A 25,753-nucleotide genomic window follows, 5' to 3' on the forward strand; every position below is an offset into this window, starting at 1 on the left:
ACTTTATTTTCTTTTCCATCTGCTAGGGGGAATATTACAGGAAATCGAAGACAATGATGTGGACAATTTAGCTTTAATAAAACAGAATCCATTATGCAAAGTAGTATCAATATATCCCTAGTCTCCCTTGCCTCACCCCGCCCCCCTAAGAAAACCTCTGGGAATTTGTATTATTTTTCTAGAACTGTATTATCCCAAAAATCAGTTCTGGGTGCTTAATTTCATTGAATGATTAAATTTTAACCAATACTGTAGAATTAAGGGAACTAGACAAGGAATGTCATGTAAAACTCTTTCTTTCAGTGAGAAAGCAGTGTAGATTAGGACTGAAATGTAAGTTTGTTGAGGAACTGCAGCTCGGTGGTAGAGGACATGCATTGCATGCTAAAGATCCCTGGTTCAGTCCTCAGCATCTGCTGACAGGGCTGGAGAGTTACTCCCTGTCAATGAAGACAATATTAAGCTAGATAGACCAACAGTTTGACTTTGTGCAAGGAAACTTGCTCGGTTGGTAGCCATTATTCTGCTCTGCATGGGTGGGTGGGGGGAGAGAACCTGCTTTTATATTATTATTATTATTATTATTATTATTATTATTATTATTATTAGTGCTTGGGATCACACATATGGACTGTTTTCTGTGCTCTTCTCCTTGGTGCCATTTCTTTCTGCTTCTTTGCCCTCAGGTACCTCAGCTTCATTTGCCCACAGTGCTGTTTCATCCTATTGACTGTGAAGACCCATGTGACTTCACTGATGACACCATATTTCTGTGTGGTGTGGTGATGTCATGAACTTGCATAAACAAAATCAATGCCACAGTCACCGATTCAGCTAGAATCAGGGGTGGCCAGTTCCCAAGAGACTGCAATCTACTCACAGAGTTAAAAGCTAGCAGTGATCTACCCCCTTTTGGGGATTTCAGATCAAAGTTTTTGAGCTTTTTTTAGGCAAGCCAAAGTTGTTGAGCTTCTTTAGGGGGAGCCAGTGATCTACCACAGACGTCTAGTGATCTACCGGTAGATCACGACCTACCTGTTGGACATGCCTGAGCTACATGGCTGAGTGGATAGCTCATCGTTATAACAATTCCACCAACAAGAAGTATTAGCTCTGCTTCTACACGCACAAGTATCTGTGTCAACCAGCGGATTGTTTGGCTTAACAGTGAGCACAGGGTTGCTCCCACCAAATCCTGCATATTCTACTCTTGTCAAGGTAAGAGGTGGGGCTGATGGATAGTAATAGGAGGCTGGTACACTTCAGAATGATGTTCTACCTGCTGCAGTTGCAAATCACTCAGGACTGTTTAGCACAGTTTCATAGTAGCATTATTCAAACATTCATCAGAATGTGCATATAGGTGAATTGCATCGCTCTTTCAGTTTGGTGTACTGAAAGAGTATACACACATTCAAGCTGTGCATGTATATGATCTGTCAACCCAAACAAATAACTTTTGAAGAGGCATGATTTCCCTGAGTGCATGGCTTGTATATGCACACAAATTGCATGTAGGCCCATAAGCAATACCAGGACCCCTAACCCTGGCCTATACAAGTTTGGCAAAATGGAGGAAAGAAGTGGTGCCCATAGACTACATACACAAAAAACCCTTTTATATATTATGCTGACAATGCATGGAGGCTACAACATATGCAATCCCATCCCTCCCCCTTATATGTGTTGAGATGAATATCTGAATAGCACTATGGATATATCTGGAGGTTCTCAAATCTAGAATTGCTTCATCACTTCAGCTGCCTGCTTTGGTACTGATATCACTTTTTGCCTGTATTGCTCAGTGTCTGGTGGTGGTTGCAAAGTTCCAGAAGAAATGTATCTAATCTAAAGTTAAAACAAAGTATGGAAAAGGTGGGGATCACAACTGATTTAAAGTTCTGTCACTGAATTCTATAACTGATCCCACTATTCATAATCTGAGTGTCTTAAACTTGTTTCACAGCATCTTGATTGGGTTTTCTCAGATGTCAAATATCATAAAGCAAGAAAGTGTCTTTCTGAGAGTTAAAGACAGACAAATTTATTGTGGCATAAGCTTCTAAGGTGCCTCGAGGCTTTTTGTTGTTTTCGGTGCAACAGACTTAACACGGCTACCCCTCTGGAAATTACATAAAATGTCAGCTATCAAAAACTATACAAATTACATGTCAGCTGTAAATCTATATTGTATTGTGTTTGTGGCAGTGTAGCTTCTGGCATCCATTGGCTGAGCAGGTGTGATGGTATGGAATGCTCGTGAACATTCCAAATGCCCAGGCAGCAAAGCCAACAGAATGTTTTTGGTCCAGCTTCTGTGAGGGACTGGAAAAGCATAAATCAGGTGAGGACTAGGAAGAGTTCCTTGGAACATTAAAGGGGGGAGGTGCCTTGATGAAAGAAGAAGAGATCAGTTACACTAGGGATTGAGAGGCAGTGTGATGGGGACTGAATGGATGGATAACTGACTAACCAGCCAACTGCAGGCATCTACTACCATTAAATATAATATAAATATATCTTTGCCTGTTAAATATAATCTAGGGTTTTTTTAAAAGTGAATTAGTCCTTTAAACTGAATGTAAATAGGGGGACCATGCTTCTACTTGTGATGTTGCCACAGATTATATGGCTGAATGACATGTGAAACTTTTCTCTACTGGAAGATCTTGCCAAACTGAGTGTTCTTGTTTTTCTTCTTCCTTTGATTTAAAGCCTTGACAGATCTGGGGCACTATGATTCAGAACAAACACTAATTCACACATGAACTTGTGAAACATTTTATGAGAGTAAAAGCTGAACACAAGCTCTTTCCATCAGCTGGAACTTGACAGTCCTAAGTATTGGCATTAGAAAGCACCCCCTATCTAAAGTGTCAGGGAACTGCCATCAGTGCCGGAGGGAGGGAGCAAAATCCAGAGAGATTCCAGAGAGCATCCCGAGATTGGGAGAGGCAGCCCAAATTCTGGGGAAGAGAATCAGCGTAGCACCAGTGGAGAAGGTGGGCAGATGGGGGAAGTGGCGAGGCGGTCCCATGACTCCTTGCCGGGGACCAGCGGGGAGAGTAGGGGTCCTCCGCTGCCTATGCCCTCCTTGCACAGAAGGCTTTCGTGCAGAGAGAGTAGGAGGAGACTAGGCGTCAAAGAGCTTCTTTGCTGGAAGAAGTTTAAGAAACGCCCACTGACGGATTCTGCCAGCGATTGAGGCAGCCACGGGTGAGTGGCAGAAAAGGTTCACTCAAGCAACCCAGCCAGGTGTTTGCACTAGCTTACGCACGAGCAACCCCTAGAACCATTACATAAAGTTATACTTCCGCAAATTTTATTCCGAAGAGGTCCTCATTATCAAGATACGGATAAGTTCAAAGCACCAGGCTTTTTCTGTATTCAGAAGAGGAACAATATTCGTCATGTTCCAACATCACCGCTGCACTTCCTACCATAACTCATTTCATCAGGCAAGGGCTGTGACTTCAGGAGAACCAATTAGAGACTAATTGCTTTAAACACGGTCATACTTCATTGTGCAGCCTTAACAGTGAATCAATACACAATGGTTCTGCATCAACTCAATCAAGATTCTCTTGGGAGGAAAGTTTTGGGCACCATCCTGTATCCACTCAAGAACTTCTCACTGACTAATAAAACCAAAACAAGCACATAACCATATTTCTCCTCACAGGCATGACAGGGCCTAAGAAAAAGCATGCACAGGAATTATGCTTTAGTTTTCATTGGATGTCCACAAATTCCAGTGTTATAAGGGGGGGTGGGAGAGAAAAAAAGCTTTTCTCTATTTTCTTTCTCCATATCATGGCCCACAAGATTCACATACTCTTCCCATGCTCTCCTCCCCCTCCCCCCCCCAGCTCGGGCCCCGTAATCCAGTTCTGTGTTCTGTATTCCTCATTACATCTGAAACAGAGAAATATGGTTTAATGTTGGGTTACCAGCCAGGATCTTAAACCTGGTTTAAACTATGGTTTAAGATCCTAGGATTTAGCATTTCAGACACAATCTCTGTCTTAGAGATTATGATGGCATGGAAGAAGAGAAAAGAAATGAAATGAGACAGATCTGGACCAATGCTTGTTCAGAATTTAGGAAGCTGGAATCAATGCATACAAACCAGCCCATGCTCAATGGTGTTTAGGCTACAGTTTGTAATTTGACTTCAAACATTTCTGTATTGTGGTAGCAGCATCCATGCACATAACTACCTTGATTAACTTTTACATAATATTATACAGTGGTACCTCGGTTTTCGAACGTCTAAGAAGTGGGACGTTTTGGTTTTCGAACCCCGAAAACCCAGAAGTAATTGGTTCTATTTTAGAATGCTTTTTGGAAGTCAAACGGCTTCCGGGAAGGTTTTTTCAATTTGCTCCATTGACTTTGCAGACTGCCCTTTGCGCCTCAGTTGTCAGATGTTTCAGAAATCAAATGGTCTTCCAGAAGAGATTACTTTTGACAACCGAGGTACCACTGTACACATTAACCAGGTAGGTAGGTAGGTAGATGATGATAGATTAGATAGATAGATGATGGATAGATGATAGATATAGATAGATAGATAGATGATAGATAGATAGATAGATAGATAGATAGATAGAGAGAGAGAGAGAGAGAGAGAGAGAGAGAGATGATAGATAGATAGATAGATAGATAGATAGATAGATAGATAGATAGATGATAGATAGATAGATAGATAGATAGATAGATAGATAGATAGATAGATAGATGATAGATAGATGATAGATAGATGACAGATAGATGATAGATAGATAGATAGATAGATAGATAGATAGATAGATAGATAGATAGATACAGTTAGATAGATGATAGATGATGATTGATAGATAGATAGATAGATAGATAGATAGATGATAGATAGATAGATAGATAGATAGATAGATAGATAGATAGATAGATGATAGATAGATAGATGATAGATAGATGATAGATAGATGATAGATAGATAGATGATAGATAGATAGATAGATGATAGATAGATAGATGATAGATAGATAGATAGATGATAGATAGATGATAGATAGATAGATAGATAGATAGATAGATAGATAGATAGATAGATAGATGATAGATAGATAGATGATAGATAGATAGATAGATAGATAGATAGATAGATAGATAGATAGATAGATAGATAGAGATAGAGATATAGATAGATGATAGATAGATAGATAGATAGATAGATAGATAGATAGATAGATAGATGATAGATAGATAGATAGATAGATAGATAGATAGATAGATAGATAGATGAACCCTCTTGATCACCTTGGCTTTCTGTCAGAAGAAACTGCAAGGCAGTAAAAATGTTCAGTAAACCCCTTTTATCGTTTTAATGGAAACTTTAACAATGAATGAGGAAAGGTCTAATCTCTATTCAAAAAGCTGATAAGACAAGTGTGAGCACCTCATATCCTCAGAGTAGTGAAGTAATCAAAGTTTCCTAGTACCATGGCAAATATATATAATTTGTAATAAATATTGCACTTCCTCCACAATGCAGCAGGAATAGAAGGGAAATATGGTATACATTTCCTTCTTCCTGACTGTAGTACATCTGCAGACTGCAGTACCTTGTATTGCTTTGATTGCAAAAGAAAGGGAAAAGGGAAATTGCACAGATTTTGGAGTGCAAATAATATATACGAGTAGCATAAATGAAATTATAACAAGAAGGAAGGTAAAGGTAAAGGTAAAGGTACCCCTGCCCGTACGGGCCAGTCTTGCCAGACTCTGGGGTTGTGCGCCCATCTCACTCAAGAGGCCAGGGGCCAGCGCTGTCCGGAGACACTTCCGGGTCACATGGCCAGCGTGACAAAGCTGCATCTGGCGAGCCAGAGCTGCACACGGAAACGCCGTTTACCTTCCCGCTGGTAAGCGGTCCCTATTTATCTACTTGCACCCGGGGGTGCTTTCGAACTGCTAGGTTGGCAGGCGCTGGGACCGAGCAGCGGGAGCGCACCCCGCCGCAGGGATTCGAACTGCCGACCTTTCGATCGGCAAGTCCTAGGCGTTGAGGCTTTAACCCACAGCGCCACCTGCGTCCCTAACAAGAACGAAACATGCATCAAAATGTAGATTCATGTGTGCAGAAATAAATGCATACAAAAATGCATCTCCATATAAAAACTGCACATATTATTGGCAGACAGTGGCGTTGCAAGGGGGTGGGGGGCGGTGCGTCCCAGAGGTCATGTCTGGAGACAAGAAGGCACCCCATGTGGTGCTCGCCCCGCCGCCCCCGGGTGAGGCGATGCAAGCAGCCATCGCGCCACTGCAGCCACATGTGGAGGATCCTTCGTTTGCAGCTGCGGCCATGAGCAGAGGATCCTGCCACCGTCCATACGCCGTTCGAGCAGCGCCAGCGGCAAACCGCTACGTACAACGCATGCGTGGCATCGCATACATGCGCTCTACGTAGCGACGCCACACACACACACTGTACATAGCGGTTTGCTGCTGGCGCCGCTCGAGTGCTATACAGACGGTGGTGGGATCCTGCCACCACCGCTACAGCCGCAAGCGGAGGATCCCACCACCATCCGTATGGTGCTCAGGCGGTGCCGGAGGCAAACCGCTACATACAACACATGTGCAGTGTCACACGCATATGCTGTGCATAGTGACCCCACACATGCACCCTACATAACGGTGCCACGCGTGTGTCATACATAGCGGTGCAACATGTGTGCAGCTGGCGGTTTGCCTCACCCCAGCTGTTGGTTAGCATCCGTTCACCCGTTGGCAGGACCCTTATTGCTTTAGCATGTGCCTAGTTGAAAGGTTGAAAGACATCGGAAGAACCCTGGAAAGCCAATGTGCACCAGAATGGGCAATACTGGCCTACATGGACCAACAGAATGAGTTTATGAGATGCAGCACTTCTTTTGGGTTGGGGAGGCAGAAGACATGGCAGCCAAATTGCTAAAGCTTGCAAATCCACGGAACAGCCCTGTTGCATAAGGCCTATTAGCCAATCTAGCCCAGCATCCTGTCCTCATTCCAGCCAACCAGATGCCTGCCAGTAGGGAAGGATGGTTTTGGTTTGGGTTTCCTCATTTTCCCTATTTTCAATTCAATTCCGCAACAATTTATGATTTAAAAAAATAATAATCCTCAACTATATTTAGCAGCATTTTAGTGAGAATTTCTGGTAATCAGTGCTTTTTGAGGAGGGTACTCAAGGGAACTTTTTTCCAAATGTTAAAAGTTTGGCATTTACTGTAACAGCAATGTATATGGTGAGTACTGGCACCTTTTTTCCTTTCCTTTTTTTTTAAGCACTGCTCATAACATGGCAGGCAGTTTTGACTCATGAACACGTTTCTGTGAGCAATTTTTCTTAATATAATGCATTTTGCCTATTATTTTCATAAATTTATAGTGGTACCTCAGGTTACGGACACTTCAGATACAGGTACTTCAGATTACAGACACTTCAGGTTACAGACTCCACTAACCCAGAAATAGTAACTCGGATTAAGAACTTTGCTTCAGGATGAGAACAGAAATCGCATGGCGGTGGCACGGCAGCAGTGGGAGGCCCCGTAAGCTAAAGTGGTACCTCAGGTTAAGAACAGTTTCAAGTTAAGAACAGACCTCCAGAACAAATTAACTTCTTAACCCGAGGTACCACTGTATTCATTTTTATGACCCTTTCCCTTAATTATGTGCATTTTTGTTATATGTGCTTGGTTGGAGAACTGCGCTGCAAAATTCAGATAAATGTGAATCTCAAAGGCTGTGTTCTGATTCTCATATTGTTTTGGAAAATGTGAATTGGGTAGGTTTTCGTTTAAATACAACTGGTATTCAAAGACATACTGCCTCCACCAGCAGAGAGAGTGAATAGCCATTGTGGCTAGTAGCCACTGATAAGTCTATTTCTCCCCTGGATTTGTCTAATCCTCTTTTAAAGCTATCCAAGGCGTGGTTTGTTTGCCATCATTACAGCTTGTGGGAGCAAAATAAGAACATGAAAAATGAGAGTGGATCTCCCTCTCTCTGCTCTCAGAGAGCGAGGCCCCCAAAATCCTGTGGCCCTTGGGGCACCTTCCCAGGGACCACAGTATTGTGTTCAAAGGCAGTTATGTATGACCATGCAGAAAAGCAATCCATCCTTAAATCATGTCCCAGATCCATAAGACCATAAGATCCATAAGACCATAAGAGACCCACCGGGTCAGACTAAGAGTCAGGTGCTTCCGGAGAGCCTGCAAGTAGGACATGAGTGCAATAACACTCCAGGCTGAATATCTAATACATACGTATTTTTCTGTGTATAAGACGCCCCCTATTTTTTGGAACTCAAAATTAAGAAAATGCACTATATATACACTATCCATGTATAAGTCACCCCCTTATTTTAAACTTGAAAATTTTAGGGGAAAAATATAGTCTTATACACGGAAAAATATGGTATATGGAACTTTTAACACCTGCAGCCTCCCCAATTCAGCTTAATGTATTAGTGGAGCAGCATTCCTCGCTGAAGTTTATGTAAAGTTCCTACGGCAGTAGGAGCAATGCACACAAAGAGGTTCCATATTCAGAAGGAACCACTAGACTAGGACACGCCAAGGCATGCAATTCGTCAAACTCTGTGGCATCAGCATTGCCTGATCGATTTGCGCGGTAATTTTGCAACAAAAATCAAAGCAAAAACTTGAAATAGCTACTGTAATGTTAAAATGGTTAATTTTTGTTCTCTTTTAATATATATATCTATATATAAGGCCAGAGCCTTTTAAGCATGATGCACATAATAAAGTTGAAATTTTAACATCACTTAATAAAAAAATGTGCTTCTCATAATAAAGCCCACAGTACCCTTGAAAAAGAGTGATCAAAAGCACTAAGTGGTATAATTAATCCAGTGTTAATTGGTAATTGGAATCTTTGCATTATTTATGCAAATGTACTAAAGCAAGTATAATTTTTTTAAAAAAATAATAATAATCTGCCCCCAAAGGAGGAAAAGTCTAAAGCTATTTTGAAACCATTTGTATCGCAGTTAGAAATGTGGCCATGGGTCTTCTGTAAAAAGTTCCTTGTAAACGAAATCGTATTTGTTTTAGCCAGAATCATCTTGCAGATGTCCCTGCTGCTGGATGCTTCTTAAAGTGTATGCAATACTTTCTGTATACAGTGGTATAGGTGACTTCTCAATTAAAACTACAAAGGTGGCAATCCAGGGCTCTTTGTGATGAATAGGAAGTTGTGTGCTGAAGTTAACGGCACAATTCTTGAAGGCAGAGGAAATCCCACAGGTACTGGAGTGCCCACATGTTTAAGTCTTTATGCGGCACAAGTGATTATTATCATGCTGACACAAAAACCAAAAGTATTCGTTCCAACGAAAATGGGATGTCAGATCAAATCCTTTATAACTTCCAAAGTCCCTTTTATGGAGTTCAAGAGTTCTTCCATTTTTAATTTACTAAGTGTCTTCTTTATCACATCTCCAACATTACATTATTCCAGTTCAATTTCTCCTGCGTACACCGTGATCAGCAGAATCGCAGCAAACCCTGTGAGCAACCCAGCATTTTGGATCAGGAAGAAGACTAGATCTGTTTTTCTTCCGGTCACTTTTTCTCTCAGCATGTCATTCATCTCTGGGAACTAGAGGAGGCAGAAGGAAGGAAGTTTTTAGGTAAGTGTTGCCATCTGGTGGAACAACATGCTACATTAGAATTTGCTTTTTTTTAAATGCATGCATTGATTTATGTTACATTACTGTATAAGATTGGGTTGGGTTCTTAAGCTGCTGGAGCGGCAACAATCTGGGTGTTGTGTCCAAGTGATTACTTCACCAAGAAAGGAACACTGGAAATTGCTTCCTCCTCAGCTGAGCCTCTCTTTGTAAGTTTCAGGGATGGACTCACATACATCTTGTGCAATGCCCATTCACTTAAATGGAGCTTGTGCAAGAAGGCTTCTCAGTAGTTTAAGTCTATGCAATGCACAGGCAGCAATAAGTCCCTTTCATATGGGTGGGCTAAGCAACAGAGAGGGGCAGACCTGATAGCAGCTGTAGTTTGCAAGTAGGAAGCACTGCTTCAGGACAATCAACCAGCAGATGCAAACAGATGTTTGCTAATTGGCTAGTAGCACTGTCATGGGCTGCTGCTGTGGCTGGAGGGGGCAACTAGCCTGCCCAGTGCTGACCCAGGCATCTCCTGTTTCCCTTGCTGTTTCCTGCCCGCAACTGCTAAGAGACCAGATTATTCCTCTTCAGGATAGCTGTGTGTTCTACTTTAGAGGGCAGCCTTTTGTTCTGAAGGGGTGTAAGTCCTCCATCTATTTGAAAGGCTGTCCAGAAGTTTGGTTTAAAGCTATGGAAATATTGAAAGTAATGGAGAGGTTGAGGAACCTTGAAGTTCCCAATCAACTGTCAGCACCATCAGATCAGTGGACTGAGCAGACACACAGGTCACCTGGGGTATTCCCCACTACAGTGAAAAATTCATCCCTCTGCTGAAGCATAGCAAATGCAGCCATACCTTGGATCCCAAACACCTTGCGAGTTGAACGTTTTGGCTCCCGAATGCCACAAACCCAGAAGTGAGTGTTCTGGTATGCAGACGTTCTTTGGAACCCAAAGGTCCAACGTGACTTCCGCAGCTTCCGATTGGCTACAGGAGCTTCCTGCAGCCAATTGGAAGCCGCGCTTTCGTTTCTGAACATTTTGGAAGTTGAACCGACTTCTGGAATGGATTCTGTTCGACTTCCAAGGTACCATTGTCCTAGCTTTCCAATCTCTAGACTGCCCTGTGTGGTGAAGATAGCATGGAATAAATATATATCATAAACTATCACAGTCTCTTGGCAAAGGGTGTGAACAACATTTAAATAAAAATAAAAATGTTGTGTTGTCGATGGCTGTGATGTGCCCTGTATCTAAGGGTGAAGAGTGGATAATAAAAGTCAGTGTGTTGTAAAGGTTAGAGCACTGGGACTCTGGGAGACCAAGGGTACAAATCTCTACTCAGCCATGAAAATTGCAGGGCAACCTTGGGCGTGTCACTGTCTCTCAGCCTAACCTACCTCACAGGTTTGTTGTGAGCATAAAATGGGGGAAAGGAGAAGCATGTACACCGCCTTCAGCTCTTTGGAAGAAAAAGTGGCATATAAATGTAGTGAAAAAATAATAATAAAATCAAATATTATAATAAAGTTCAATGCTATCTTACTTTTTCTACAAAATCGGGGGAACTGATTTCTTCCAGAAGAAAAATGGAGCTGTGAATTCTAGAACTTTAAGACATTTTGCACTAGATTCTGTGATCAAAATAAGTACAGTTTACCAAGACACATCAGCCAGAAATTCAAACAGAAGAAAAAAAGAACACACTGCACTGAAAAAGCCCACAGAAGCCACTTCTAACCTGACAGGTAAATGCATCTCTACCACTAACTTGCCAGTTTATCATTGCAGCACACTCTCCTTGGAAATTAATTCAAAGACACTTCTGCTTCTGCAAAGTGCTGACAAACACAGATCAACAAAATTGCTGTGCTGGCTGCTTATCAAAGATGAGGTAGGATGGAGTTCAAAGTTTTCAAAGCCCTCTGAAACTTAAGTAATACAAAAACTAGCTCTCTGGAAACACCTTTCCAATCCCAACACAATTTAATTTTCTAGGGTTGGAACCTCAGAAGGAGAAGGAAGCCATTAGTGCTATCATCTCCCACTGCAGCTAAAATTTCTTCCACAAAGCTAATAATAAGGATGAACTAAGCCACATTCATTGTTCAATAACAATATTTTAAAAATCCCTCTTTAGGAGCATGAGAAGAGGCTTGCTGGGTCAGAGTAAAGGCCCACCATGTCCAGCATCATGTCCGCACAGTGGCCAATCATATACACCCATGTGAAGCTCTCAAGCAGGCCAGGCACTCTTTTCTACTTTTGATTTTGGTACTCAGAGGCATACTGCCTCTACCTTCACAACACAGGGAGTAAAATACAACAACACGGTCCTCCTTGTCAGTAACAGGTCAAAGTAATGGACAGCTATATCCATATCTAGCTTGAAGAGACCTTGCAAACCAGGGAAGAGTGGGTGGGTTGCTCATCTATTGCCCGAACTATCAGGGTCCATCCAGAATAATGGAGCCGGGAGACACCAAGTCCCAATTCAGACAGATTCACAACCATGAATTTATTCAGCAACCTTGGAGCCAAGCTAGATGTTCCCTTGAGACAGCTACATATCTTGTTTTTCCTAAAATAATTACAGGCACAAGGACTCCAGTTCTTAAAAGGAAGGCAGTGAACAAGAGGGTGGACTTAATCCTTCTCTTGCATGCCACAGCTGGGAAAGGGGGCAGGCCAAGGGATTAAAAAATCATTAAAAATCAATATGACAGACCATGGACCACCTAGATGAAGCTCACAGACCACTGATGGTCCATGATCTGCAGTTTGGGAACCCCCACTTTATATGTTTTTAATGTAACATTTGTTTTTCTTATTGGTGACCTTAAATCAGCTGACCATTGTTTTCCCTAGAGACTTGTGGCTAATCTAGTCCTTGGTGAAAACAAGGCCTGTTGGTACATGAGTAGCACCTGTCTGCATCACCCACATTCCCTTTGGGTCTATTCTCAACCCCAAACAGCTTCTTGGAGGGCTTCTGAACATTGTAGCTATGACTCACCCACTTCAGCTGGCTTTAAGGCTCAAAAGCACTCTCAGCTCTGAATGCTGACCCTTCCTAGGAGGGGTCAACAGTTAACGTTCGCTTGAGATCAATCAAGCACCTCCTTCAGCATCCTTGAGATTCAAAGTCTTTTCTCTCCCACCCCCTTGAGATGCAAAGTCTTGCATAGGCATATCCACTTTGATCAATCAACACACAATGATCATTGTCCAATGAAGAGATAACTGTAAACAAAGCTTTGTTCTCAGTATACTACTGGAAATAACCATTTCAGGATTCCCCATGTTCTGTTAACAGTACAGTCCTATGCATGTTTACTCAGAAGCAAGCTACACTGGATTCAGTGGGGTCAATTCCAGTGTAAGTGTGCATAGGGTTGCAATCTTAAATTGTGTGTTGATTGGCTTCCTTAGGGAATCTGAGGAAATATGCCCAGTGGCCATCAGGTCATCCCTTGATGTTTTCACTGTACATGACAGAATCATTGTTTTTACTCAGGCTGCAGCTTTTCAGGGCATTTTTCCCTCTGAAGGAAAAGCCAAGTTGGTTGGTAACCCCTATTCCACAAGCAGACATCAGCTGGAACCACAGTGAGTCTTAGGCCCCATCAGCACAATATATTTAAAGCAGTATTTATACCACTTTAAACTGCCATTGCTTCCCCAATGAATCATGGAAACTGTAGATTGTTACGGGTGCTGAAAATTGTTAGGAGACCCTGTATTCCCCACACAGAGCCAGAATTCCCAGAGCTCACTGCAAAAGGGAATTGATTTTATGTGACTCTGGGAATTGTAGCTCTGTGAAGGGAATAGTGATCTCCTAACAACTCACAGCACCCTTAACAAACAGGATTGCAGGAAAGGGGAGCAATAGGGGTGTAATATTGCTTGAAATAGAGATATATTTAAACATCCCCAGAATCGATAGACATTGCAGATGTTTTCTGAATGTGCTGGACACAGTAGAATATATTATTTTCTACTGTCTATTGTACAACCAGCTACACAAAGGCATGCTATTCCCCCTTTTTGGATAGTCTAACATCACAGCACAATGAAAATATCAGATTCTATCTGTCTGACATTAACTGCAAGGGTGGCTGAGTTTCTATCGATAGTATCTTTCAGAGTGGTGAATGGCACTATTTAGCAGGAAAAAAACTCCAATGAAAATCCTCGTTATTACATATTTTTACATGGCTGTTTATTTGTATATAGTTTAATTTTTTACTTATGGATGTTTTATGATGGCCTATTATATTTGTAATGCCTAATAAAGGTTTGGCGAAGTAAGTAAGAAATATAGAGTACAGACTGGGCCTTACTTCAATACTGGTGGTGGGAAAGCATGTTCCATTGCTCCTGAAGGTGACATGCTAGCTCAGAGGGCATAGGCCAGTCCATCACTTTGCAGGAGCAAAATGGCCAGTTGGTTCAAGAGGATTTGAGGGGCGGGATCCTGCCACCCCCCTCCAGCACCTGCTGCCCGAGGCAGTTGACTCCCTCTGCCTAGTGGTAGGGCAAGCCCTGGGTGCTTTCAGGGATGATGGCTGAAGCACTTTGTCATTCAGCCCCCAGATGAGTCTTTCTTCAAAGAACCTGCCTACTAGTGAAGGGAAGGAGAGCACCCTTCGCTTGAACACCAATTCCCACTACATGTGGTCAGTTGCTATTGCATGATGGCAGCCACCATGTGAAACAATTCAAACTTAACTTGTTTAAACTGAGTTTAATACTGTCTTTTTAAATGTTGTAACCCGCCCTGGGACCTTGTGGTGGATAAGAAATCGAATTAATAAGAACAACATGCTTCTACTTGGCACTCTTGACACATCATCTAGTCCAGGGTTCTTCAACATTGGGTTCCTTGTTCCCATCATCCCTGATCATAGGCTAATGTGGTTAGGGATTATGGGAGTTGTAGTTGAGCAACAGCTACAGACTCAAGGTTGCATAACACTGACTAGTCCTTCCACACATGATGTAGCTATTAAGGCTGTAGAACTAAGGTAATAAAATGCTAGACTGTACCATTCCAGAATGCAGGTGGGAGGTAATATTAAATATAAAAAGCTTCCTACCTATAGAAACACAGGAGAACTCTGCTAAAGTTTTCTCAAAGATGCACATAATTTTCTCTATGTAGAAACAAAAAAAATTCATTCCAGTAGCACCTTAAAGACCAACTAAGTCAGTTCTTGGTATGAGCTTTCGTGTGCATGCACACTTCTTCAGATACCTGAATACTCGTATCTGAAGAAGTGTGCATGCACACGAAAGCTCATACCAAGAACTGACTTAGTTGGTCTTTAAGGTGCTAGTGGAAGGAATTTTTTTTTGTTTTGACTATGGCAGACCAACACGGCTACCTATCTGTAACTGGAACAATGGAAGGCACCACATTGAGCCGCATGAAATGGAAGTCCAGGTATCTGAAGAAGTGTGCATGCACACGAAAGCTCATACTAAGAACTGACTTAGTTGGTCTTTAAGGTGCTACTGGAAGGAATTTTTTTTGTTTTGACTATGGCAGACCAACACGGCTACCTATCTGTAACTGGATCTATGTAGAAAGTTTGTTTTCTATGGGGGACTATTCAGAAATATGAGTCCTCCTGCTTGCATTCTGAATCCTACCACTTCGCCCTGCTTAAACTGTAAATCAGCTTGTAATGAGCAAGTGAGAGATGGAAGAGAGAAGCAAGAGTTCTAACAAATCCTACCTGTTTCTAGACAGAGAGGAACAGGGTAGAATTCAGCAGAAAAGCAGGAGTCTGTACTGAGCATTCACACACATCATTTACATTTTGTTCAGACACAACATTAACGGTTCCGGTCTAGACACCTACAGACAGAGAGATTAGAAAGGTAGACAGAGAAACCTATCACCTATTGGCTTTAAAACAAGGGTGTAAACATGGTAATACTGAAAAGAGTCAGAGAGATAGACAGCAATGGTAGTTTCCTAGCTGGCCCTTTGCCCTTAGCAGAGAGAAGAGGTTCCAATCACAGAATCACAGAACTGTAGAGTTGCAAGGGACCCCAATGGTCATCTAGCACAACCCCTTGCAATGCAGAAATAGAAACCAACAGAGCTATATTCCTCTTTTATGCAGAAAGATGCCTATCCAAAGGAAGGAAGAGCAAACACTGGACTCTCTGAATGCACAGTGACCTTTGTACTGGGTTTGTTCATATGTCTCTATAATTTGGAGGCAAAAACAACTCTCAAAAAATAAGTCCTCTCCATCCTAGTCACTGCTTTCTCCACTCATCCTTTCCCATTACTGATCTTCTGTTTTGTTCTGGCAACGTTGCACATGTGACTCTTGTTGCAACAATAAAGGTCAGGTCTTCTGACTGCCGTTTAGCTATCTGGCTTCTTAGCCGAATATAAGAATTGTGGTTCCATGAGGATAAATGGTCTGATTCATACATACGCGTAGTATTCATACAATATAGTAGCAGCTCACCATATCTGCCAGGGAAATGTATAGGAACATGCCTCCAGCGATTGCAAAGATAATGTTTGGAGCAAAGTTGTTGCCCACTACTATACCGAAAGCTAGTCCAACATAGCAGGAGCATGCTGATATGAAATTGAAAAACAAGGCCTGCCGAGTGCTCATTCCTGCATTAAGAAGGATGACAAAATCCCCTGGAAAAAGAAAAGCAGGGAAATGGTCAACAAGCAATATTATCATTATTGTTATACATTCCACACACACACACCCCACTCCCAACAAGAGAATTAAAAAGACATGGGTAGTGCGTATGAAAATTATAGTGACACCATCATTTCATTTTTCCATTTCAGTACGGCAGAACACTTGTTGCTTGTCTCTTGTTTGATGAGAACTCTCTTAATGCATTCATCTAACAGCTAGCTGAGTTAATGGAAAACATCTTACCCAGTTCGTGAGGAAACTCTTCACATAAGATTGCTATAGATGTGCTAATTCCTTGAAGTAGGGAAAGGGTGAAAGAAGCACCGATGGCTAGCCCATCAATGAAGTTATGCAAAGCATCGCTCAGCGTGATCATCCAAGCAATTGTGCCAATCTCTGACAGTGCAGGTCCCCTGAAACATTTACACGAGTTGCTTTCGGTTTCTTCCTTCTGTAGATGACAAAATTACAGAAAAATGAAACAAAGTCCTTTCTCTCCACAGAGAGCAAATATTACATAGGAAGCTGTAGCCCTGTTGAATTACAGTTTTGCCTAAAAGGCCTAAGATTGCAATCCCAACTTCACTTAAAGGTAAAGGTAAAGGGACCCCTGTCCATTAGGTCCAGTCGTGGCTGACTCTGGGGTTGTGGCGCTCATATGGCCAGCATGACTAAGCCGCTTCTGGCAAACCAGAGCAGCGCACGGAAACGCCGTTTACCTTCCCGCCAGAGCAGTACCTATTTATCTACTTGTACTTTGACCTGCTTTCGAACTACTAGGTTGGCAGGAACAGGGACCGAGCAACAGGAGCTCACCCCATCGCGGGGATTCGAACCGTCGACTTTTTGATCAGCAAGTCCTAGGCTCTGTGGTTTAACCCACAGTGCCACCTGTGTCCCTCAACTTCACTTACCTGGGGTAAAACCCAATTAAATCCAATAGGACTTACTTTCAAGTGGACATGGTTAAGATTGCAACCCAAGTCACTATAAGTCAGATCATGGCTACTTTTTTGTTTTTTGCAGTCTCCATACAGTGGCATTCAAATGGAAGTGGTTTCTCCAAAGGAGGTCAACATATGATGGACTCTGATGCTGCCCTCATGTTTCCAAGGATGCAAAAACATTATTTGTACGATGTGGCTGCTGTAAGAATCCACAACATCTTAGATCCCTTCAGGTGACCTAGTTTCTCATGAATTTTATGGCATGTCTATTTTGTTTGCTTATTTTTTTAAAAAAAAATTACCCACCCTTCATTCCAAGTAGCCCAAGAATGGGGTACAAAAACACAGCTTTAAAACCAACAGTAACACCCATTGCCACTATAAAATGGGAGCAAATAAAAATCAATAAGCGGCAGCCGGTACAGAGATGTACTATTTCAAGACTAGGTCTGAAAACTCAAACATTACCAATGCCTAAGTGCAAATCCACACCCCACTTTGAGTAAAAAATGGAGGATGCTTGAATGGGTCTAAAAGAGGATTAGACAAATTCATGGAGGATTAGCTTCAGTCGGTACAGCACGAGTCTCTTAATCTCAGGGCTGTGGGTTCAAGCCTCATGTTGGGCAAAAGATTCCTGCATTGCAGGGGGTTGGACTAGATGACCCGAGTAGTCCATTCGAACTCTACAATTCTATTATCCTATAAGGCTATTGTCAGGGAACTGACATCAGAGCGAGAGGCGGAGGCAGGGCTCCAGAGCGATGCCAGAGAGGGGACCAGCAGGGGGGAAGGAATTCAGCGCAACACCAGTAGAGAAGGGAGGGAGATGGAGGAATTGGAGACGGGTCTCCAAGACCCTGCATCAGAGACCAGTGGAGAGAGCGCTGGCACACCCCTGCCTTCCCCTTACTTGCGCAGACGAGTTCCGCGCAGGGAAAATAGGAGGAGACTTGGGGTCAAACAGCTCTTATGCTGGAAAAGGTTCAAGAAACGCCCACTGACAGATTCTGCAAGCGACTGACCGGCCACGGAGTGTGGGCTGGCAGCCAAGGCATGGTGAACCAGGCAATCGAACACCACTAGCAGGCAACTTACGCACAAGTAACCCCTTACAACCATTACAGCTATCAACAGGAATAACCCTGATGGCTATGGTCTACCTCCACTGTTGGGAGCCAGTATGCTTCTGAATACCACAGGAGCTTAGAGTGCTGTGGCATTCAGGTCCTGCTTGTGGGCTTCTCATCGGCATCTGGTTACCAACTATGAGAACAGGATGCCAGACAAAAAGACCCACTACCCTGATCCATCTGGGCTATTATGTTCTTAAAGTCCAGAATAAAATGGGGGAAAGTTAAATCCACCCTGTTAAAGTATCTGGTTTGAGCAGACATATTCTTTTTTCTTTCTTTCTTCCACATCAATGTAATATTTTCTCCTGATTACAAAGAATACCATCATATTAGAAAGGGAAGCAAATCATCACAAGGAACATTGCAGCGGCAAAAATGTCACCAAGTTTACAGCCTCTGTAAATGAGAAAGCAAAATGAATGATAACTTAGCATAGGGAAGTCTCCCAGTTGCCTCATTCTTTTCTCTGGCATTACAAGTTTGATTATGCAGGATCTCTCTTCAAAAGCTGAAGTCACAGAATCACCAGCTAAGTCATCATTGCTCCAGTAAAAAGTGCCTTGGTTGAGCGGTGATACAATGATCATAAAGCACTGTTTGCAGCCGCGGCAGGAATGCCGCGAAAGTGAGAGTGATGCTTATATGAAGCAGTAATAAAAACTGATCGATGCACCACATCAGCTTCCTACACAAGCATCACATCCAAATGCGTCAGAGGTAAAGACAGAAACATGCATTTTGCACGTATTTGAATGATTCCAGAAGTGTTTCTGCAGACTGAATTGTTCTATTGCACCCTTGAATTAGGAGACAATCCTAAAGGAGAGAGCATAATGCCAATGCCATTGGGGAAAGAACTGCCTTCTATAATCATGTGGAATAAAATATCATTAAGGCCTGCTTTGCTGGTATCAAAGAGAGTAAATAACCTTGCTTTGAAAACAAGCTTCATGTAGGATAGGGGCGGGGAACCTGTGCCCCTCCAGACATTGGACCACAGCCCCTATCATTCCTGAATATTGGCCATGCTGGCCTAGGCTCATGGGAGTTGTAGTTGTTAAGTTGTGGGCGAACATATCAGACGACACAGCAATTCTTCGAAAGCAGCTCTTTCTTTGTAAGCTGGAACAGAACTGAACTGAGGAGCTCAGTTCAGTTATATAGAGCTACACTAGAATGCAACAGTAACCATTTTCTGTAACTAGCCAATCACTGAACGTCACTTTCAATCCTTCATTTGCATACAAACTATCCAATCAATGAACATCACTTTCGATCCTTCATTTGCATAACTATCTACAGTATCCCCCTGTGCTGGCCCATGGTGAGAACTTCAGTACATAACAGTAGTCCACAACATCTGGAGAGCCACAAGTCTGCCCCCCTGATCAGGAGGCTGGAGCTTCTGTGCTTTTAGTAACTGTTCCTTTCCTCACTCCCAAGTTACTTTCCAAAGGGATTGCAAAACCACCTGCTTTGCAAAGGCAAGCTGTTTGAATGGCAGTGACATTTCCAGAGAAGCAGGACATCTGACAGCATGAGAGCTCAGTGGGAGGGTAAGGGAGAGCGGCCAATTTTCTCTTCAAAGTGACTTTATAAAACGTCACACACTTGATGTCCCATTTGTGAGTTACAAAATTCAGTTCCTTTCCAGGGCCCTTTTCGAACTCTCAAGTAACCACAGCACAGGATTCCTGTCAGTATGAGCTACAACACAAAGCCTCTTTTACGGACTAGTAACAGAAAGCTCCTTAACAGTAAAGATTTGAGGTGAGGTGGGTACATCATTGTCCTTTTTTTAACCTCAACTCTGACTAAGAACTTCATGTAAACATTACAGGAGGTTTCAAGGGGTGATGTTAAAACATTGGAGTGAATGTGAGTCTAATTAATGCATTAAAAAGGTAAAGGGACCCCTGACCATTAGGTCCAATCGTGACTGACTCTGGGGGTGCGGCACTCATCTCGCTTTATTGGCCGAGGGAGCTGGCGTACAGCTTCCGGGTCATGTGGCCAGCATGACTAAGCCGTTTCTGGCAAACCAGAGCAGCGCACGGAAATGCCGTTTACCTTCCTGCTGGAGTGGTACCTATTTTATCTACTTGCACTTGACATGCTTTTGAACTGCTAGGTTGGCAGGAGCTGGGACCAAGCAACGGGAGCTCACCCTGTCGTGGGGATTCGAACTGCCGACCTTCTGATCAGCAAGTCCTAGGCTCTGTGGTTTAACCCACAGCGCCACCCACATCCGAATTAAGGCATTGCTGGCAACCAAATCAATTAAGATATTGATGGGGATCTGAACAAATAAGGGAGGGAGAAGAGGTGCCCATGTTCCCTAAAGATAATAACGAATGTTGAAGTATCAAGATCAGCGAGGAAATCTCAAACTAGGAGCTCTAAAGCCAATGCATTGGTGTCCTTGTAGTAAGCTATTGGAATATAGGAATCCGCCTTATACCAATTCAGATCATTAGTCTATCTAGCTCAGTAACAGATACACTGACTGGCAGCAGCTCTTTGGGTTTCAGACAAGGAGTTTTCTTAACCCTAACTGGAGATGCAGGGATTGAACCTGGGACCTTCGGCATGCAAAGCAGATGTTCACCACTGAGCTGTGGGCTTTCCCCAAGAATGATACTGTTCCTCCATGTCCCTGCACAAATGAAGCCGCTATGCAGTGCATTAATTTCTCCAGTTGTAGCCTGGATCTGGCCTTGCCTATGCACTCCCCTCTCTGTATATATCAGACTATTTTCTTCCTTGCTTGCTTGCCAGCCTCCTTACCCACCTGCTATTTCCCTGTGTCCTTGGACAAGTCTACACATGCAGTAGCACGAGAGGGGTACACTGGACTGTACCACTTCAGATTGCAAGTGCCAGGTCTACCATATTGGCCCGAATATAAGCCGCACCCACAAATAAGCCACACCTTTAAAATTCGGGGGGGGGGGAGAGAATACCTGAATATAAGCCGCTCCCTTAAAATTGGGTTACAGGCTGAATATCACTGCGGTTGGTAGAATTGTAACTCCGAGCCAATTTAAGCCTTTGATCTTGCAAGCCCGCAGGTAAATAGTAAATAATAATAAAGAAATATAAATAAACAGTTTCAAGCATGACATATATATTTTTCTGTGCAGAGATTCAAACCATACATACAATCGCTAACATCGCAAATTGCTATTCAATTGCTACAATTCCGCAGGCACTCAAGATCGCAAATTGGCAATAAAACATGTTTTTTTCTTCCGTTTTACCGTATGTCTGTTTCAGCAGAAATATCGTAAAAGCCCATTTTGGTAAGGTGAAGAATATACGCCACACTTAAACTTTTCATGGTCAGAATTTGGAAAAAATGAGCGGCTTATATTTGGGGCAACATGGTCTTTTTAAAATGCTCCTTCATTTTTTAAAAAATCCACACAAGTACGGTAAAACACAATCAGCAGGGAGAAAGACTCTGTGCTCATCCACACCTCCAAGTGTTCCTATTTTTCAGGGACATCCCTGATTTAGAGTTTCTGATTTGATGCCGGAATGTCCCACTTGTACTTAGGATTTCCCCATTTTCATCGGAGAAATGTTGGAGGGTATGTAGTCATCTGACCCCCGAGCCGTCTGAAGACAATCCTGTATAGGGAAGGTTTTTTTGAATGTTCAATGTTTTATTATGTTTTTATATATGTTGGAAGCTTCCCAGAGTGTCTGTAGCAATGTCAGATGCGTTTGGTATAAATAGTAAAATTATTGTTATGGAATGGGATGCCCCTATTTTCACCGGAGAAATATTGGAGGGTATGCACCTTACTGTGTGACTCTTCTACTTCCAGGAAGTTTTCTTTTTTTATGCGGGGAATATTCATAAAATGAAAGCACCCACTTGCAGCCTGAAGTTCTCCAGTCTCATTCTGCTGCATGTGTTAGACCAAACCTTTGTTTCAGCTCCCTTAAGTACTTTGCCTCAGGTCCTCCACGTACAAACCAATTTCTTGCAAAACCTCATACCTCTCGGCTGACTCACCGTCTGAGACAGTCCCAGGTTGAACTTAATTGATCAGCAGCATCTAGGTTTTGTGTTACCCTCACCAAAGCCCATCGTCTCAATGCATGCAGCTTTGAGTCCAATTGTAACTTGCCCTGGGACCAGCAATATTTCAGGAAGAGCAGGCAAGAAAGCAAAATAGTAAATAATAATAAAGAAATATAAATAAACAGCTTTCAAGCATGACTTTTTTTTTCTGCGCAGAGACTCAAATATAGGGAATGCTTTACATGTTACACTTTCTGTATATAGAGGAGGAACAGTATGCTAAAATGAGCAAAGTGTGTATTTTGCCACAGTCACACATGCTGAAAAGTGGCTGTGCACCCACACTCAGGCCCTGCTCCCCTGAAAGCATCTCATTGGCCAATGAGTCCATGCAGCAAACCCGGAAGTATTTTACCAGGTTTCGCCCTGCGCGCATGTGCAGAAGAAGAAGAGTTTGGATTTGATATCCCGCCTTTCACTCCCTTTAAGGAGTCTCAAAGCGGCTAACATTCTCCTTTCCCTTCCTTCCCCACAACAAACACTCTGTGAAATGAGTGGGGCTGAGAGACTTCAAAGAAGTGTGACTAGCCCAAGGTCACCCAGCAGCTGCATGTGGAGGAGCAGAGATGCGAACCCGGTTCACCAGATTACGAGTCTACCGCTCTTAACCACTACACCACACAGTCCTCAGGTTGTGGAAACCTCAGGATCTGACCAGACCTCCGGAACGGATTCTGTCCACAACCAGAGGTACCACTGTGTGTCGAAAACACACACAAGGATGTTGATACTTAGCCCTTTCATACCTAGCATTGTGTTTAACAGTCCAAAAGGACATAATTTTAGAAATGATGAATCATGGAATTGTAGAGTTGAAAAGGGTTCCAGAAGTCATTTAGTCCAACCCCCTGCAATTGCAGAAGTCACAGCTCAAGAATTCCTGACAGACAGCTATCCAATATCTGCTTAAAAACCTTCAGTGAAGTCTTCCAAGGTTAATAAGACAGCAAATACCAGAGTCTGACAAGGGGTAAATTAAACTTATATGGAAGAGTTTATTTATAAGAATGCGGTTCTGGCTGTTAAGAAATAAGCGACATTCTTATCATGCTAGAGCCCATTCTTACATATGCTGAAGTTGTTTTTAAAATTGGTATCAAAACATAAACGGATCAAGGGTTGAATTCTCACCCCTTCCTTGATGTTGCCATAAGCTGGCAAGTTGTGTTCATTCATACCTGTCCAGAGATCACAATGTCATTATCAAAACTCAGAGTTCCATTAGCCTCAGCTATGGCTGGATTTGCATAGCACATTGCTCCATTAACAGGTTTGAACGATTCGGTAGGAGGAGGAGGGAGACTTCGGGGAGGTTTCAGTTCTTCAGGTTCAAAGTGGCTGTGACTGCTCTAAAAAGAACCAAATAAAACAGGAAAGGTTCAAATGGAGTTCAGAAGCAGAAAAGTTGCTCAAATGCATTATGGCACAACAGGGCAGAAATTTGTCAGCATCTGTGACTGAGATATAAATTTGCAGAGGAGACCGATTTGTCTGCTCTGGTCCTTAGTCTAAACCCAAATTCAGCTTTTTGAACTTCTTATTCTGCCCAATTAAACAGGCATGCTGATCTTTAACATTGAAAAGTGTTTATTTTGTGTCCTGCTTATCTACCCACCTGGCTATAGGCCTTCAGTATCATTTTAAGAACTCTTTCCACAAAGAAGAGGATGTAGAATCCGCCAAACACAGCTACCGCTTTTTCAATGTAGTTATCGATTTTGGGGTCGAATCCAAATGCCTAGGAAGAAGGTTGAACAGCGAGTCCAGGTTAACCCAAAATGCAATGTGCTTTATTTGGAATATATATATACACACACATATTGTAAGGGAATACTCACTACTCACCCTTTAACCAGAAGCAGTGGGCCACGGTTGGCAACCAGCAAAAAGTCAAGGCAATGGTGCAAACACATTAGGAAGAACAGCAGATTGGTTCAATCTGTCCATTGCACCGCACTAACCTCCCTGCCACCTCCCCTCTTCCTCCTGTCCTTCTTGGTAAGCAACAGTGCCCCCTCTGCCAGGAAGCTAGCACTGCAGCTCCACCACACCTAGCAAGACTTCTCAACCTGTTCAACCAAGTTCAGTGCCTAAATTTGCCCTGCACTGTCCCCCATCTGAGCACAACCATATGTAAATGGTTAGAAGACTGATTTACTTATAACTAGTGTGGCAATTTATGGACTTAGGGTCTTTGGCTTGTTCATCTTTCAATGACCTGTTAGATGGGAGAGCAGCAGGTTTCTTAGATGGGAGAATAGCCAGTCAAGGCTGTCTCATTCTCCTGAATGAGGTTCATGGCAGGAGAAAGAACGTTCAGCAGCTCAATGAATACCCATCTGTTCAAGTATATTTCAGACCTGGTCAGGGGAACACATGCGACAGGATCATGTTTGCAGTTCTACTGCCATCTTCACCCGTTTTATCCTTACCTCTGGAATAAGCTGGAAAATTGCATTGGAAAAGAGGGTTCCAATGGCCAAACCTACAAAGTAGGTTAAAATCTTGGGGAAATAGTCTTTCTTTAAAAGAGGAGTTAAGACCAATCCAAGGAGTGAAGCAAAGTTGATAATAGTCACAGCAAGGAAACCGAAGCCCCAGACTGTATAAGAGAGAGGGGGGGGGGAAATGTAGTCAAAATATTAGCCATATTAAAAATCATTCGATATCAGATGGATCTGGCAGGGAAAATTTACTTATCTCGTTGGGGAACAGCTGAATTAAAGGCATAATGTTTGGTTAATATTTAAGTCAGGAACCAGGATAAGAGAGGAATGTTTCTGCCAATTATTTTAGAATGTGCTGGTTGTAAAAGAAAACCCAAAATAGCCCCTTAGTATAGCTCTCTCGCTGCATAAGAAACAGAATTGTTAGGGCAGTTCTGCTGAAAACAACGTATTATAAACCAGAGGTAGGGCCACATTCTCTTCTGTACAACTTTCTGAGGGCCAAATCCCAGTGATGCATGGAGCCAGAGGCAAAGGTGGGCAGAGCAATGAATATACATTTCACCTTTGCTTAGCAGGCTAGTTGCTACACCTACACCTCTCTATCCTTTATCCAGACAAGCAAGAGGCATCGTCAGAATTCTAGGGCACATTTCAGCCAGGCAACAACATTTGAGGAGGGGGTGAAGAAGGCCAGTGAGAGGTGTGGCCTGGGAAAGGGGGTGTGGCCTGTGGAGTATTCCAATGATCATCAGCTAG

The 25,753-nt window shown here is 42.7% G+C and overlaps 2 protein-coding genes and 1 long non-coding RNA gene across 6 annotated transcripts in view; 1 reads left to right on the forward strand and 2 right to left on the reverse strand.

Moving 5' to 3' along the window:
• Positions 1-2,320: 2,320 nt before the first annotated feature.
• LOC309377853 lies at positions 2,321-3,430 on the forward strand. The gene is made up of 3 exons (XR_014171730.1): positions 2,321-2,344; positions 2,716-2,875; positions 3,306-3,430. It is a non-coding gene; the product is annotated as an uncharacterized lncRNA (long non-coding RNA).
• A 5,283-nt stretch (positions 3,431-8,713) lies between these two features.
• Positions 8,714-25,753, reverse strand: part of SLC39A8 (solute carrier family 39 member 8) — a 39,720-nt gene continuing 22,680 nt past the window's right edge. For 3 of the 4 annotated variants that reach the window (XM_081925117.1, XM_081925115.1, XM_081925116.1), the window contains 6 exons: positions 24,980-25,149; positions 24,163-24,285; positions 23,726-23,896; positions 16,615-16,822; positions 16,177-16,361; positions 8,714-9,657 (listed from right to left, as the gene is read on the reverse strand). In XM_081925117.1, the coding sequence (XP_081781243.1) occupies positions 9,508-9,657; positions 16,177-16,361; positions 16,615-16,822; positions 23,726-23,896; positions 24,163-24,285; positions 24,980-25,149 (1,007 nt within the window). In that variant the 3' untranslated portion in view covers positions 8,714-9,507. Of the gene's footprint in view, positions 9,658-15,426; positions 15,549-16,176; positions 16,362-16,614; positions 16,823-23,725; positions 23,897-24,162; positions 24,286-24,979; positions 25,150-25,753 lie in introns of all 4 variants that reach the window. The other variant, XR_014171613.1, reaches the window with a different exon arrangement.
• MANBA (mannosidase beta) overlaps positions 14,906-25,753 on the reverse strand; it is a 204,695-nt gene continuing 193,847 nt past the window's right edge. The window contains exon 18 of the transcript XR_014171608.1: positions 14,906-14,942. The gene's annotated coding sequence lies outside the window, so the exon portion shown is untranslated. The remainder of the gene's footprint in view (positions 14,943-25,753) is intronic.

The sequence above is a fragment of the Podarcis melisellensis genome, assembly GCF_964234715.1.
Source record: "Podarcis melisellensis genome assembly, chromosome: 9".
Classification (NCBI taxonomy): domain Eukaryota; kingdom Metazoa; phylum Chordata; class Lepidosauria; order Squamata; family Lacertidae; genus Podarcis; species Podarcis melisellensis.